This window comes from Psittacula echo (assembly GCF_963264785.1).
Source record: "Psittacula echo genome assembly, chromosome: 8".
NCBI classification, from domain to species: domain Eukaryota; kingdom Metazoa; phylum Chordata; class Aves; order Psittaciformes; family Psittacidae; genus Psittacula; species Psittacula echo.
The window spans coordinates 15,371,788-15,387,139 of NC_137744.1; the positions used below are offsets into that span (position 1 = coordinate 15,371,788).

General features: G+C 37.0%; 1 protein-coding gene across 2 annotated transcripts in view; it reads left to right on the forward strand.

Annotated features, from left to right (window-relative positions):
* The window catches only part of GRIA3 (glutamate ionotropic receptor AMPA type subunit 3), a gene marked incomplete at both ends in the record, with an annotated part of 145,998 nt that overhangs the window by 35,506 nt on the left and 95,140 nt on the right, over positions 1-15,352 (forward strand). For both annotated transcript variants that reach the window (XM_080624695.1, XM_080624694.1), the window contains one exon: positions 50-289. In XM_080624695.1, coding sequence (XP_080480821.1) covers positions 50-289 — 240 coding nt within the window. The remainder of the gene's footprint in view (positions 1-49; positions 290-15,352) is intronic.

A 15,352-nucleotide genomic window follows, 5' to 3' on the forward strand; every position in this document is an offset into this window, starting at 1 on the left:
GTGTGTTCATTGTATGTCAGATTTTAACACCCCTGTCTGTCTTTGTTAGTCTGTTCACAGTTTTCCAGAGGAGTTTATGCTATCTTTGGATTCTATGACCAGATGTCAATGAACACACTGACATCATTTTGTGGGGCACTTCACACATCCTTCATCACACCCAGCTTCCCAACGGATGCAGATGTGCAGTTCGTCATCCAGATGCGGCCAGCATTAAAAGGAGCCATCTTGAGTCTCTTGACTCATTATAAGTGGGAAAAGTTTGTGTACCTCTATGATACAGAACGGGGTAAGTACCATCATTTAAACTGATTTTTTTTATTTCATTAGCTGCTATAAGTATTACTAGAAACAGTGTGTGCAGGCCAACACAATTTTCTTTTGGATGCAGGTAGCATATTCTAATGGTCCTAGAAAGCAATTTTATTCTGAAGAAACTAAAATGAATGAATAAATGAAAATAAGGCATCTTCATATTACTGATCATTTGTAAAGAGATTGTCTGGAGGATAGTGTTAACAGTGTAAACATTCAATTCAGAATACCTGGTTTCCATGGAGCCGCAGACTCAACACTTGCCAGGGTTTTTGAGTCCTTGCACAATAAATAAAGTTGGCACTATGAAGTAGGCTGTTAAGCAAGACCTTCTGCTGTGCGTGACATTGCAAATCCCACGCCACTTTATATAAATGCACATTTCTCCTGTCATTGGACAAAGACACTCCATGCTAACATATACTCTGGAGGTGTCTAGGCATCAATAATGGTCTAAGAATATAATGCGTAAGATGGTTCAGGGTTCTGCTGGAGAAAAGATGCTCTAGATATGTCACATGGATATCCAGAGGTGAATTTAGATACGTGACAAGAATTACCAGAGATATCTTTTACTAAATGAAAATATATTAAGCCCAGTGTTTTCACATTTGAGCCAATACTTAACAATGAAGGAGCCCCAAGGGTAGCAAATCCTGTCAAAAAGAGATCTAAGCGTCAGAAAGCAGTTTTTGTGAGGAATCTTGCATATTTCTGTGGAGCATCTGTCGCTGCCTGCTGTCGTTGTACAGCATTTGTTTGGTTACAGGTTTCACCTGGGTAGCATTTTTTGTATCAGATAGGTGTGCCACTGCCCTTCTCACTAGCTTTATGATTAACAGCTCCAGGACTTTCTTCAGATCCAGGGGGTGTGGATAGAGCCAAAGAAGCTTACATTCTATTCCTTTACAAAGTTCTGATACCCTAGGCTACTGTATATTGATAAAGATCAAGTCTTCAGTGGCTGCACCTTTCACCCAACTAAGGACATACCCTATGTTAAAGTTAGTAACTTTCAATCTGATCTTGCATGACAAGAGTTCAGAGTGATTTCAAGGTGTTAAGTATTTCTAGTGTTGAAAAACACTAGCTGTGACATCAAGTAGGGAAGTATGGAGAAGTAAAGAATGTCATTAGTTTTTAAATCTTTTAAAATCACTAGCCAAGCATCTGTATTTCTGGTTTAGTCTACTTTTAAATGAAAGCTCCTGTGAATATGTTGTTTGTCTGAGTACGAATGGTTTGATGTGGCTAAATGTGATAAACTTACAGCATGTGATAAAGTAAAATGTCATATGTTCCAGGGCTGATGATACTTAACATGGTTAAGGCTAATAAAGTCTGCTTTGGTTAGCAATGCATCAGTCATTCAATATCATGCCTAATAAGAAATTTGGCACTTTGAACTGGAAGAATCATCCAAAACAGTGGGAGTTTCACTAGAACTTTTCTACATGATACAACTATCAGACTAACTGATATAGTAACAGAAGTCATGAGGGAAGACTTGTGGTCTCATACTTGCATTTTTCTACAGTTCTTAGTGTGTTCTTCAGGTAGACACAGTCTAATCAGGAGCTTATTATGATGACTAATCCCTTTGGAACAGTTTAAGTTGTGCTTAGGCTTCATTTTGCCTTGTTCATACTAAGATTTTAATTCCAGGTTAAAACAGCTCTTTTTGTCAAAATTAGCCCCAGGAGTCTGACTTTACCTCTGTTGCCTTCTGCCCCTTGTCATGACTGCCTACTCGCATCCTACTCACAATCTTAGAGTTACTATTCAAAGTCATGTTGTGAACCTACTGTGGCTCGCATGCATGTTATGCTAGCTGTATATTAGGTCAAACCTTCAGCCTAAGTGTCAGAGAGCGAAATCTGAATTAGGTGATGGCACAGGTGACTGTTTGATTATAAAATATAGCTCAGGATTAAAAGATAAAGGACAGCAATGTCTCTAGGATGGAAGAGGTATCAATGCATATAGGTAGCTTGATGAAGTTGTTTGGAATAAACTTACCACATCTTAGCTGTCCTTCCTATACATACATCCACATTGCTGTTGTTTGGTAATGTATTTGCCATCTGCTAAAACAGGAACACAAAGGAACGGTTAATTATCTTCAGTTATGCTGATTTACTTAGGTTAAAGCAAACTTGGTTGGCAGTCTTATCATAGTTATAATTGTTGCGTGCTTCCAGCATTAAAATAAATGGAGAAGATTCAGACAGGAGAGAGACACAGGGCAATTGGGTCCTGAGAAATAGACATTCGATTTCTTTGATGAGCAGTAGTCATGGATGACAGCACCTGAAGCATTTGGCAGTTCCAGTAGGCTGCCTTGTTTCTGGTGTTAGGCCTTCAAATACAAAAAAAATCCCCAAAATTTGAACAATAATAATAGTCAATGTCTCCTTGTGTCGGGTACTGAAGAGGCTGTACATGTCCCTGTGCTGAGATACCACTGGAAATGAAACCATTTGATGTCACAGTTTTTAATAATTCCTATCTTAGATACTTGGATGCTTTGGGGCACAAACACTGTAGAGAGAATGTGTCAAGCAGTTTGCTGTCAGTTCCTGGGATAAACTATCATTTAAATACTGCCTTTCTGTGAATGTTATCATCTCACTGGTTTGTTCTAAGAACCTGAGAAATCACAAAACGTTAGACTACTCCTTTTTATGTTGAATATTAGTTATGGACTAAATTGTTCTTGCAGTTTTAAAGTGTTCTGCTGAAGCAAAACACTGATGTGTATTCACAATTAATAAAAACCGCAGCATATTACAATGCCATACAGAACTGAATAAACCTTCTGGTGGTTTTTTGCTGCTTATTGAACTATTTCAGTTTAAGCTTAGGAGACTGGAGAATCAGCTTTATAAATTTGTTTTCCTTAAGCAGTGGCTCTTTTCTTCTTTGCCTTCAAATCATATAATCATATGGTTTCCCACTCAGTGACATCAGGCACAATGCTGTGATGCTTGGCTCCTGCATTGAAGACAAAAGATAAGTCTTCAACAATAGAATAAAGTTAAGATCTACAATTACATAGATAGGTGGTGAAGCTCTTGATCCAGTGAGTTAGTGTGTATGTTGTATAAGTTTATATTTTTAAGTACTTTATTTTCTGTTGCTATGAGATGGCTGTTGCAGATTGTGCTCTCAAATGTATATTTATGTGCAGGTGCAAAATTCAGTTTCTTAAAAAGTGCTAAAGCACACAGAAAGAAAAATAAAATGGGAGGTTTATGAATTCCAGCAGCAAGAATTATGTCTTATCATTTTTTATTTCAGTTGCTGGGCTTATTTTTCTCTGCAGAAGCTGAAATTTAAGGGAAATACCAAATTGCTTGTTCTTCTCCTAGTACCAGCAGAAAAAATAAATTATACTTTGCAGAGAATAATGATGCATTAGGAAATGGCTGCTAAGGGAAGGATGCACATAAGCAGTGTATAGAGGAAATAGTCACATGTTCATTCCATGCCAGATGCTTTTAGTTCATGTGAAAGGGAAAGGCAGGGTTGATTTCTATTTGTATTAACTCACATCAGGAAGTTGACACTGTTGGTTGCTGTGATGCGTGCAAAATATCTGATTAATTACATGGTGCTAACTGCCTCAGTGGGTTTCCCTGCAGTAGAACGAAGACTAATTAAGATTATGTCAGGATGAAATGAGATGGGGTTACATACAGAAAGCTATTAAGAATTTGGGTAGCACTTGTCAGGAAAGTCACCTTTTGCATCTCATGCTGAGGATTGTGTTTTTTCAGAAACCTCAGGTTTATTTCCATTCTCCAGGTCTGTTTCTTTTCTTGCTTTCCTTTACTGTAAATCAGATGTTATTCCACTGAGTCAGTGAACCAGAGTAACACTAGTATGAATGTGTGGAGAGGTAAGCTTGTGGTTTTCATAGTCATCTTAATGTTGCATGAAAGTGTGAAGTACTCCTCATTTAATTACAAAAATGGCATGGTAGATTGTAACACTGAAGCTTTTGTTTATTTAAACTACCACAACATTTCTCAAGTAATGTTTCACTTTATTTTTGCCTGAGAAACACTGTTTTTTACAGATTTTTCACTTTCTAGCTCAGTACAACACAGGCATTTCGTCCTGAGTTGTTTTGATTTGTCATACATACTGTGCACAGACTTTTAAACAAAATCACACCAAGTGGTTTCTGTGATGTGCATCAAGTCACCATCCGCTTTCTTCAGATCATCACAGGACAGGAAAGTGACTGACACTGTGTAATGCCTACCTACACAAAGGGAGCTCAGTCTAGGCAGAGGTGCAGATAGATCACCGTTTTTATGGCATTGTAACCAAATACCTCTCTGAATCTGAAATTTTTCTGTTAGTTGGTTTTGATTTAGTCTGTCAGTAAGTATCTTGTGAGACCTAAAATCTTGGTGGGGGAGAAGGAAGCTTTAGTAAATAGGGTTATTGTCTGATTGCGTGTTAATTTTTTTAATTAGTTAACACTGGCTAGATGAAGGCTGAGGCACGGAAGTGTTCTTATAAAGACCCAGGTTATGTGGCTAAAGAGAGTTGAAAATACCTGCTTTAAAAGCAATTACATCTTTAAACCTTACTGCCAAAAACCACAAAAGTTTGACCTGAATCATAATGGGTGGGTAAGGATGCAGAAGGGCTGAAAATACAGCTTCAGAAAATATGGCCTGTCCTATTCCTTTTAGATAGAAAACTTTCTGGTGCTGTGTTGCATAAAGAAATGCCAGGTAAAAAGCCAAAAGAACCCAAGAGTTACAACTAAGCTTCTTGATGATTAGGCATAAGGCATCAAATTGCCTTAAATTAGGTTTAGTACAAGGCAATGAGGTCTGATTCACTGCTTCTGCCGAAGACAAAGAATAACTCTTCTGTTTAGTTCTGCTTTTACAAAATGAGGTTAGTTATCTGTTGCTGTCAAAAGACAAGACACTTCTGTACTGCTTTCCCTGGGGAATGAAAGATTGGAGCTGATAAAAGAAGTGGTATGTAGAACCAGGCTTGTTATATCTTCCACAAAATTAAATTGATGGATTTTCTTTTTTCTTTTAGGAAATTAGAGTTGCACTAAAAGTTACTGATATGGAGAACATGACATTTTTTGCAAAACATCTGGGTAAGATGAATTTTTTGTGGAGTGTAAAAGGACTGCTTTAGTATCTGGTGGATTCCTAGGGATTTTCGAATGTCAGGTTGGGGTGGACTGATGCTGAAAGCAGCAATTAAAAAATATAATGCAGCACAGAATGACTCCTGCTTATAAGCACCTTCCATGAGCAGACAGGTGCAACAGAACTAGAACTCCTCCTTCCACATAGCTCATTTGTTAGACTCTGTGTTGTCTTTCTGCATGTCAGGAAGCTTTATCATCATTTATAAAGATCATTCCCCAGTAAAGGGAAAAATGAGACTGATGGTAGCAGCTACACCAGCATTAGTAAACCCTGAATTCAGCACCTGCTGAACAGTCAAATGTCAAAAAATCAATAGCTGAGCTGTTCATTAACATGTTTATTCTTCAGAGCAGGGGAGTTATTCCACCAACTGAAGAACCGGTATGAATCCATTGCATGAAGGAAAGAGGATTTAAAGCTGGCTCATAGTTTTCTCAGAATTAAACATGGGCTTGTTCCATTTTGAAATTATAATTCTTCTTTCCTAGTATGTTTATACCTGTTTAATTCTTCTCAGTTGCCTCTGTAAGGTTGATGTGATTTATCTTGCTTACACTTTCAAAAGTATGAAAGGATTTAAAATCTTGACATTATTTTCTGTAAATATCAGTCTGTGGTGAAGAATAATGCAACATACAAAACATGTTTGGAAGCCTAACTAAAGGTGACAGAACAGGAAGAGTTACTGCAAATCTTGATTCTTGTGAGTTTTTTGGCTCTTTTCAGAAGTATTTTGGACAGCAGCCCAGGATCATGGGGATGACGTGTAGACAGTCTCAATTGCTAGCCTTTAGGTAGCTATGTAGATGAGCTGTCCCATTTCCCACTTCTTTATGTACTGGGAAATGCACAGCAGAGAATAAAATCTTGGCAAGAACTCCCAAGCTGAGGCTCAGCCTCCACATCACAGGAACAGGCTTCACAGGGCTGTACATTTAAGACTCGTGCCCCAGTAGCTGCCATCCAGAAATTTTCTTCTCAGTCATGATTTCTGCAAAAGGAAACTTGCAGCATGGCCACAAAGCATTGCATCTCTTGCACGCCTTTGCTTAAAAGGATGTGATGTCAGATCAAGTTTTCAAGCTCTGGTGCAACGGAGAGTACACACAGTATAAAGACCCTCTTGGTAGAACATCCTTTATTTCGATTAAAAGAACAATCATACTTCATGTAGTTATGTGCAATAGGAAAATTACCCATTTCTTTCACTGTCAGCCTTTTGGGGATGAGGGATTTTTGCCATCTTATAATGTCTAGATTTGTATTTATATAGAATGGAAAGTTATAGATACTTAGCAATGTTTGTATGAAATATAAGTAATTTACCCTGACAAAGAGGCAAATCTTGACATTCTTATTTAGGGCGCATTGCTTCATTGCTTTCAGCAGTATAATGTATGAACTAAGGCTCTATTCAGGAAACATGCCAGAACCTTTACTGAAATATTTCAGGATTGCTTTGCAGTTTGATTTTGCTGCCTAAATGTGTTCAGGAATAATCTGAGCCTGGACAGTTAAATCTAGCTTTTGATAATCGCTCTCCATTTATTTCCTCTGAAATCTCTACAGTCTCATGGACTCCTTTTATCTTGGTCTCCGTGGTACAGAGAAACAGAAGAAAGCCCTTTTACTGATCCTTCCCCAAACAAACCGTGAGACCCTGTGTGGGAGAATGGATGCTGGCTGCAGTTTGGGTGGACTGAGAGCCTTAAGCATTTTTCTCCTGATCTTTCCAATTAGCTGCTATTTGTTTAGCTTACCTCTGGTGAGCACTTAAACCATTTTTCTAGCTTATGAACAAGAGGGGTGAATCACCTTTGAAAGTCATCCAGCATGGAATGTATCATACTGTCAAGACTAAGATACAGCTAAAGACCAACAGCATAGAGTTCATGGCAGGCTTCTGTGCCTCTTTACAAGTTTTGAGTATGCACAATGGGTTCAGTTTGGTGTTGAGATGCCCAAGCAAAATGCCTGAGCGTTCCTTGAAGCTGTTGAAGCACACACTACTGTCAGCAGTATTTTCCAACAAGTAACTGCACATGGGCAACAAATTTGTGTCTTGTTCCATGGATCCCCTGAGAATAAGGAAGTGTGTCAGCCCATCCGTGGAGAGGAACACCACAGCAAGACCATGGTGATTCTCTGAGTGTGAATCTGGTTGCAACTGAGAGAGCATCGGTATCTGACCTCAGTTCAGGTGAAATGAGCTTGTAAAACCAAGTCAGAAGATTTAGGGTACAGAGTATGAACAGGAAAGTCCTGGATAAATAATTTTGGGAAGGCTAAAGTAGGATGTGTGCTACCCTCACAGTCCTAGCAAAAGCAACTAGAACTCTGAGGAACGTAAGCTGAGACCCTGAATATCTTCTGTAGTAAACACAAGAACTAGCAGCATTGCTGCTCACCCATGCCTTAGAGACATCTGCAAATTGTTGTATTTATAACCTGACTTGTGTAAATGCATGCATTTAAATATTTTGTTTTTCATAAATATGCATGGTTTATCAATTTTTGGCGTAGCCATAGCATTTAATTTTTTTGTTGTACGCACAGGTAATGAAGTGGCAGAAGCTTTTGTTCTCAGTTGATTTTATGTGTGCATCAGCAAGGCTTAAATGGTCAGAATCTCAAATTTCCAGATTTCTTGAAACAAAGCTGAAGTTCAAGACAGTTTCCAAGGGCAGGTAGAGGGGAGAAGGACTGAAAAGGTACATGAGAGGGGTTGTTGGCCCTTTTGCTCTGAAGGACTTGACACAAAGCCAAGCCTTAGAGGTGATAGAAAGTCTTTGCTTGGAACCAGAGGAGATGAGGTGGAATTTGTTGATCTCAGGGAGGAGATGAGACTTCTCAGACTAGAAGGGAAGGCTGTAGAAAAGAATGCCTATATACAAAGGACCTGATCTTCTTCTACTTAAGTATATGGAAATACCTTTCTTGAGTTGAAAGCACAGACAGCTTTGACTTGCAAGATGTGCACATTGTCATACTGGAAGTCAGTGGCCATAGATACAACTGAAAAACAGGTTTTCATATTCGAAACAGGAATTACCTTAAATTTTACCATGAATTTCTTCACCTGGAAAATAAATTGAGCCTTTGAAGAGACGCATAATTGATTACTAAGAAGCTCTGCATTTAAGGTAGTTAATTAAATGGTGTTTGCAATGAAGTTTATATGAAGAAATCCACTGGTTAGAGCTTCCATACTTTCCTTCATCTAGGACACTTGGCCCTTTTAGATGTAATTTCTTCTTTCAGGCTTCAGAGAATTTACCAGACTAGTTTGACCATATGCTTTTTTCTTCCCAGAAAATATCAGCTGTCTCAGTAAGCATAAAGATGACACAAATGCTTTGTAGAAGAAAAATAAATGTGAATGCATTTATGACAAACCCACTCAGCTGGCAGGTAAAATGACCTCGTATTTAGGTTAAGGAGTTTATAAAGGATTTTTCTCTTGCAGAGATAGATTTTTTTATTTTTTTTTTTCGCTCTGGTTCCTCATGAGACATTTTAAATCACACCTTGTCTCTTTTTTCTTCTTTTTTTAAACTCTCGTAAACTACTCACAGTAGGGCAGACCTGTGAGCATGCATTTCAGAAGGTATATAAGACAGTGTAATACTCTAGTACACTGGAATGAAAAATAGCTCCATAAAGTGATTCAGTTTTAATCTCTAAAGAAAATAAGTGAAAAGTTCCTGGCATGAATTTTATACTCAGTAACAAGTAATTATTCATTTCTTCAGTTCTAGATGCGTAGGTTTTCCTGACCACCTTTTTCACTTTGATTCATGATGCAAAGAATCATCGGAAGAGCAAGGTGACCTGGGGTTTTATTCCTCCTGATCCTGAGCTCTTCATGTTCACAGCCTGTTGCTTTGCTCTTAGAAGGATTTACCTCGGTTTCAGCAGCCCAAAGAAGCAAATCACCAGTCAGTGATTTGCACCGCACAGCAGCATTTAGTCAGGGCCTCTCTTCAGTTTGTTAAAGTGATTAAGCTCAGAGTTGTAACCTCTTACAACAGCAGAGTATCCCCTTTATTGCTGAAGTGTTTCTCCTTCAGGTTTTTAGGGCCAGATTCCTCAGGCACTGCTCTGTGAAGCAGGTGTTCCACCAAATCTGGGCTGTATGTGAAGTACGTCTGTGCTCCCTCCAGGTGAATGGAAGGGAGCCTAAGTAAGGTTAGGTGCTTATGCCAAGGTAGTAGTACTTTAGTGAGCAGTGTGGGCTAATGCATCATGTCAGAAACTGAAGAATTTCATCAGCCAGAACCGTGACTACTGTAAACACAACTTCAGTTCTGTTCTGTGCCCTAGTGCAGTGATCTGTGCTACAGCTGGATGCTTGGTATGCTGTGAGTCTGGCAGTTCCATGCTAACATGATAAAACAGCATCAATCTGGAAAGGTTAACAGATACCAGGCGGTGGTTGTTAAAGTTTCTTAAGAGCTCCTGAGGTGTTGTTTGCTTTGGGGATATTTTTGTCAATGCTGATAATAATAATATGCAGTGAATTGCCAGGGCTGTGCACATACCAGATGTAGGAGGACTATGTTATTTGCACAAAGTGCTAATATCTTTATAGCATTTCGTCTGCTGCTTATGACGTTTTCAGTTATTTCTCCACTCTCTGTTCCTGTTCAGGGGAGCAATAATTCAATTTTGATAATCTTCCCAATTATACTTGGAATGAGTTTATAAAGGAGCATGACCACTCTGTACACTGCATTGATCCATATTACCGAAGGCCAAAGATATCCAAATTGCTTTGTTTGGTTGTGGTGGTTTTTTAATCAGCACTTGGGAGTTGTGAGCATTTAATTGAGGATCTTTTCCTCTTTGTAAAGTAAAATCCACTTCTGGCTATTCCAGTCTAGCCTAATGAAGTGGCTGCTGATCACTGAAAAGCCTTTTTGCTCCTTTCATGTTCTCCTTGTGGTGTGGTGTACAAAGCAGTTTCAAAGACTGGCTCTGAGCTGTTCTTAATCTGTCTGCATCTCAGAGTCATAGTTAAGAAGACTTCCAGAGAAGAAATGCATGACTCTGGTCATTAAAGACTTTTTTCTCTGGGTACTTCAGAATATTTTAAATACTCTGAAACCATCAGGTAAATCTGGAAAATAATGCAGACACTTTCAGGTGTCTTTTTGAGCAAGATGTTTCATGCTAATCACTCAAAGGGCATAATATTGCCATTTTTGTAGCAAAGACTATATATGGCCTTGTAAATTTATACTGTGATCCTCCTGGTGATATAAAAATAGTGAGGTAGTCTCAGAATTAACATGGGAAGCCATTTATTAAAACTCTTGGGTGCCTTCAATTCAGTATGAGTAGTGTAGTTAATACCAAGTGTGGGTGCTTCTAATGGGCGAATTCATAACATAAACTAAAATGTTGGATAAAGTTAAGGTATAAACAATATTGGATGTAATTTTCAGTTACCTTTATGTCTTGCTGAGCCATCTAAAATATATGAAAGAATCCGTAATTGACACTCATCTTTATGAAATGTCAAAGTCATATACTACATTGACCTCGATATATGTGCATTAATTCATGAAGAATTTAATTTGATGAGTTTAAGTCAGAACTGCAGTATAAAATCCTTTCAGTGCAGTTTAATTATTTTTGCCAGCATTATATACACATAACACCATCATAGTCTAGACTGGATTGTGTCATGATCTGCTCCTAAGACTAAAGATATTGTAAATGTGTTTTCAGATCAGAGAGTGCTATTTGCTACAGTCTTATTTCTTACTGGATTTTCTTTTCCTCTGCTTAAAAAAGGGGAAATTATTATTTAGGAGCAAATGCTAGTTTTCAGTTTGTGTAGTTTGGCACATCTTTTATTAGCAAGATAAGGCCTTATTCTTTAAAGGAAAAAAAATAAAGGGACAAAAAAGAGGGTAATGAAAAATAAAGAAGCCAGTCTTCTGACATTGTTTGGCTCAGCAAAATCAAACCTTTCAGCTGACTACATCAGGGTCAGTAATTGCTCTGGAGATAAAATTGTCTATTGCTTAGTATTATTAACATTATTGATCAGTTGGTTTTGTCCATGAACTGTCAATGATAACCTCACATTTGATCAAGGTTTTATTAAAGAAGTAAAATCAAATTATGCCTATCTGTAGACAAATAATGAGTTATAGGAACACATAATTACTGTAATAATATTTTTGCAGAGATTTCATTAAAGTAAAACCCCAAACCCTCCTGTTTGTTTTTCCTGCCATTAATTATGCAGTTCTTTGCTCCCTCACCTACACAAGTAATGGGCAAGCCAACCTATTTTTAATGGCATTGTAACGGTTGCCACAAAGAGGTGGAGAGATGGAAGCGGGAGGGGAGGTCTGAGCTTCCCTTTGGCAGGGGAGGTATATGAGGGGTGAATACAAGGATGCATAAGTTATTGCAGCCTCAAGGCAGCAGTAATTTATGCACTGACAGTTTGAGTTTCATGCTATGCTATTTTAAAAAAGCCTTACAAAAGAACTGCCTCCGTTACATTAACGTATGTGTTGGTTTTGGAGATATTCCACATCAAGGAGACAGTTTGAACACAAACATTTGAAACACGTTCATCAGTGTGGCAGTTGTCCTGTTTTAGTAAGAAAAAACCTAATAATATAAAAGGGATAGTTATTTTCCACATTTTAACATGAATTTGGTGCCCTGAAGGATTTTTCAGGGTTGTTTCATTGCTTATTTGTCTGGTTTTAGATACATTGATGAAAGTGAAAATTGTGGCTTTAGTTGATGCATGTATATTGTATTATGTAGTTGTCCTCTCTGGAACCATTTAGTTACACTTCTCAAAGAAAGCAACAAAATGGATGTGAATGGCATATGTTTGAATAATGACTATTTTGATTTGCATGGTTTCCTTATGCGACGAATCAGAGAAACGTCTAGCTGCACACAGCATCCAGAATGTGAAAGACCAAACAATGCTTCCCTTTTGACATGAACCATATAATAATATTTATGCATTAAAGCACTGTTTCCTTAGAAGGAAGTATTCAGCTTGGCTGTTTGATTATTAATTCCCATTTGTATAGCAGTAATTTCCATTAGTTTAACTATTATTCTGAAAGTACACATCTGGAAGCATAAATAAGAACAGCAGTGGCTTCAAAATTTTGAAGTGTATAGAATTACACTGAGTTTTCATTAATAGTATATATGAAGCCAAACATATTGAGTGCATGCAGCTGTAGACCATTATGATTTACATTTAATTTAAGTAAACTCTGGATTGACCTTCTTCAAAAACTGGCCACATTAGGCAATATAAACACATCATCGTCTATCTTCTAATGAATTTTAGATGCCAACTGCATCATCATAATACTTTATTTGGTCTCCTGTGAAAATTAAGGATAAAACGATAATAGGAACAATTATGTTATTTGTTCTTATGTTTTAAGTGTTACTCATTTTGCATAGACCCAGTCTTGGCTTATGGGATATTCATTAGCATTTTTCTGCAGATAGTAATTTTGTGACTTCAGTGACCTCCCTCTGCCTATAAAAACTTACTGCAGGGAATTCAGACTGCTTCTGAATTTAACCAAGTTGATTCAGTTGTGTAAAAATCAGAATATGCCTCAGAGTGTATCAAAAGCCATTCATTGTATTTCTTTGAAGTGAAGCAGTGCAGATTTGCACTGGTGAAGAGTTGACCTTATGTGTTTAAAAGTAATTTCTTGATAGGTCCATTTGAAACAACAGAATTGTAACTGTAATTGAGATGAAATCTAGTGCAAAATCATCATTATAAAAGAAGATGAAAAATTCTTCCAGATTTTGATATTCAAATATGTTCTTTTTTCCCAATCCCAGATAGGTAATTTTTAGGATTTCACATGAATAATGGATGCTATCTAAAATGTTTGCTTAAGAACAATGAGTTCATTATATCAATAATGAGAAGGTTTATTGTGGGCCACTTTGTAATATTTTGACTGTCACATTTTATACCATTCTTGAGGTCAGATGGTAGAAATCCACTTAATTATTGTATTTAACCTGCAGTCATTACTGAAGGTGGGAAGGGAATACAACTTTGCTTTCTGTTTCTACAGCATCTACCACAATGGGGGTTCTTGAGAACTCCTTCAAGCAAGTGATTGCTGATTCTTACACTAGAATGAAAGGAAATGGAGAGGCTTCAGTGGACATTTTGTTTGAAAATTGACAATTAGCTTCAGTTTCATTACTTGAGGTATATTTATATGAGTTACAGCATGATGAATAATAGCCTCAATTGTCATACAGGGACAGGAGTCTAGAAGCAATAAAACCAGGAATCACTGTGTCACAAGGGAAACTAGTTTTCTGTAAACTAATAAAAATGATGTTCTAATGATTTCTGTGAATCCTCCAGGGTTTTTTAGGGACATATTTGTTAAAGAAAAGCTGAAAGCTTGTTTTAGTCTTTTAATGACTGTACTTTACAGAATATTTCTTGGCGTGGTACCTTCTCAAGTTACTGTTCACGGATGTTTCTATTTTCCTTTCTAGGGCTTTCTACTTTATTCTGTGATAATATAGCACTAGATTCTTCAATATAAGTACAAATGTTGATTTTCTCTCCTGCATGACAGAATTAAAACTTAGAAAGAAAATTTTGTTGAAGTCAAGTAGAACCTGAAGAGGACTGGGAAATGTTGAGTGAAGTAGAAACAACAAAATTCATTTTAGAAAAGAAAAAAAATATTCACTTATCTGCAAAAATTCTGGCCCATTCTAGTTCAAGACTAACCTTTAATCTTTGAATTTTGAAAGTAAAAGTCATAAACTCTCATTTTGAAAAGTATTTTCCTTCATTCTTTTTAGCTGGACATGTAAATTCCACTTCTCTTAAATTAACTTGTAGCCTCTCCTAAAGGTCTGTTCTTCCAGTAAATGTAACGTTAATTGAAAAAAATTCACCAGCTCTATTACTGAATTAATGAAGCTGTAATTGCTAATGGGACACTAATATAAGTGAGGTTAGATGTCCATATGTGACTCATTCAGGGCATCGATACATTTTTAATTTATTTGAGAGTGGCCGATGGCCACACTTCACAGAAAAAACAGCCAGAGATAAACACGCTGCTTTTTGCTGACAGTAAATGTATCAGGACATTATTTTAGCAATCTTCACATCTTAGTTAATATTATATCATGTTATTCTGTACAAAGGTATCATTCTACCGAAACTAGAATTATTTCTATACCTGCCTTCAATTGTTGTCATCCATGCTTTTTATTTTATTAATAACTTCGAATAATAGTAAATCATAGTTAAGAGACTGTAAACATATTGATAATATATGTTCCTGTTAAATTTGGGCAAAAGCAAAATTGGTATTTAGCAATGATTTTTAAAAATCATTAAATTACCGAATTATTGCACTTCTGCATTATATAAAATTTTTTGGCTTCAGTTGATCATTTATAGATATTCATAAACATAACCTGAATAAAAGGCATGAAATTATCATTAGCATATTTTGCTAGGACAAACATAACAGGGTTTGATTAAAATTGTTCAGGTGCAGAGAAAACTTTGTGATGTTTGGTTTATATTCTGTTCAGTGTAGTCTTGTCCCTGTGACTTTTGCATACTGTCATATATTGTTCATTGTGCATTATCTTTGTAGACTTCTTAAACATTGGTCACTTAAGCAGCAAGTTAGCAAACCGAATGATAACATTTTATTCATGTAAATGAGAGATGCTTTCCCTTTGCCCCAGGTGTTAGTTTGTATTCACATCAGGAATGATAATCGGAAACAGATGTCTGAACCATGTCTATTGTGAGGAGCTAGTTAAGAGCT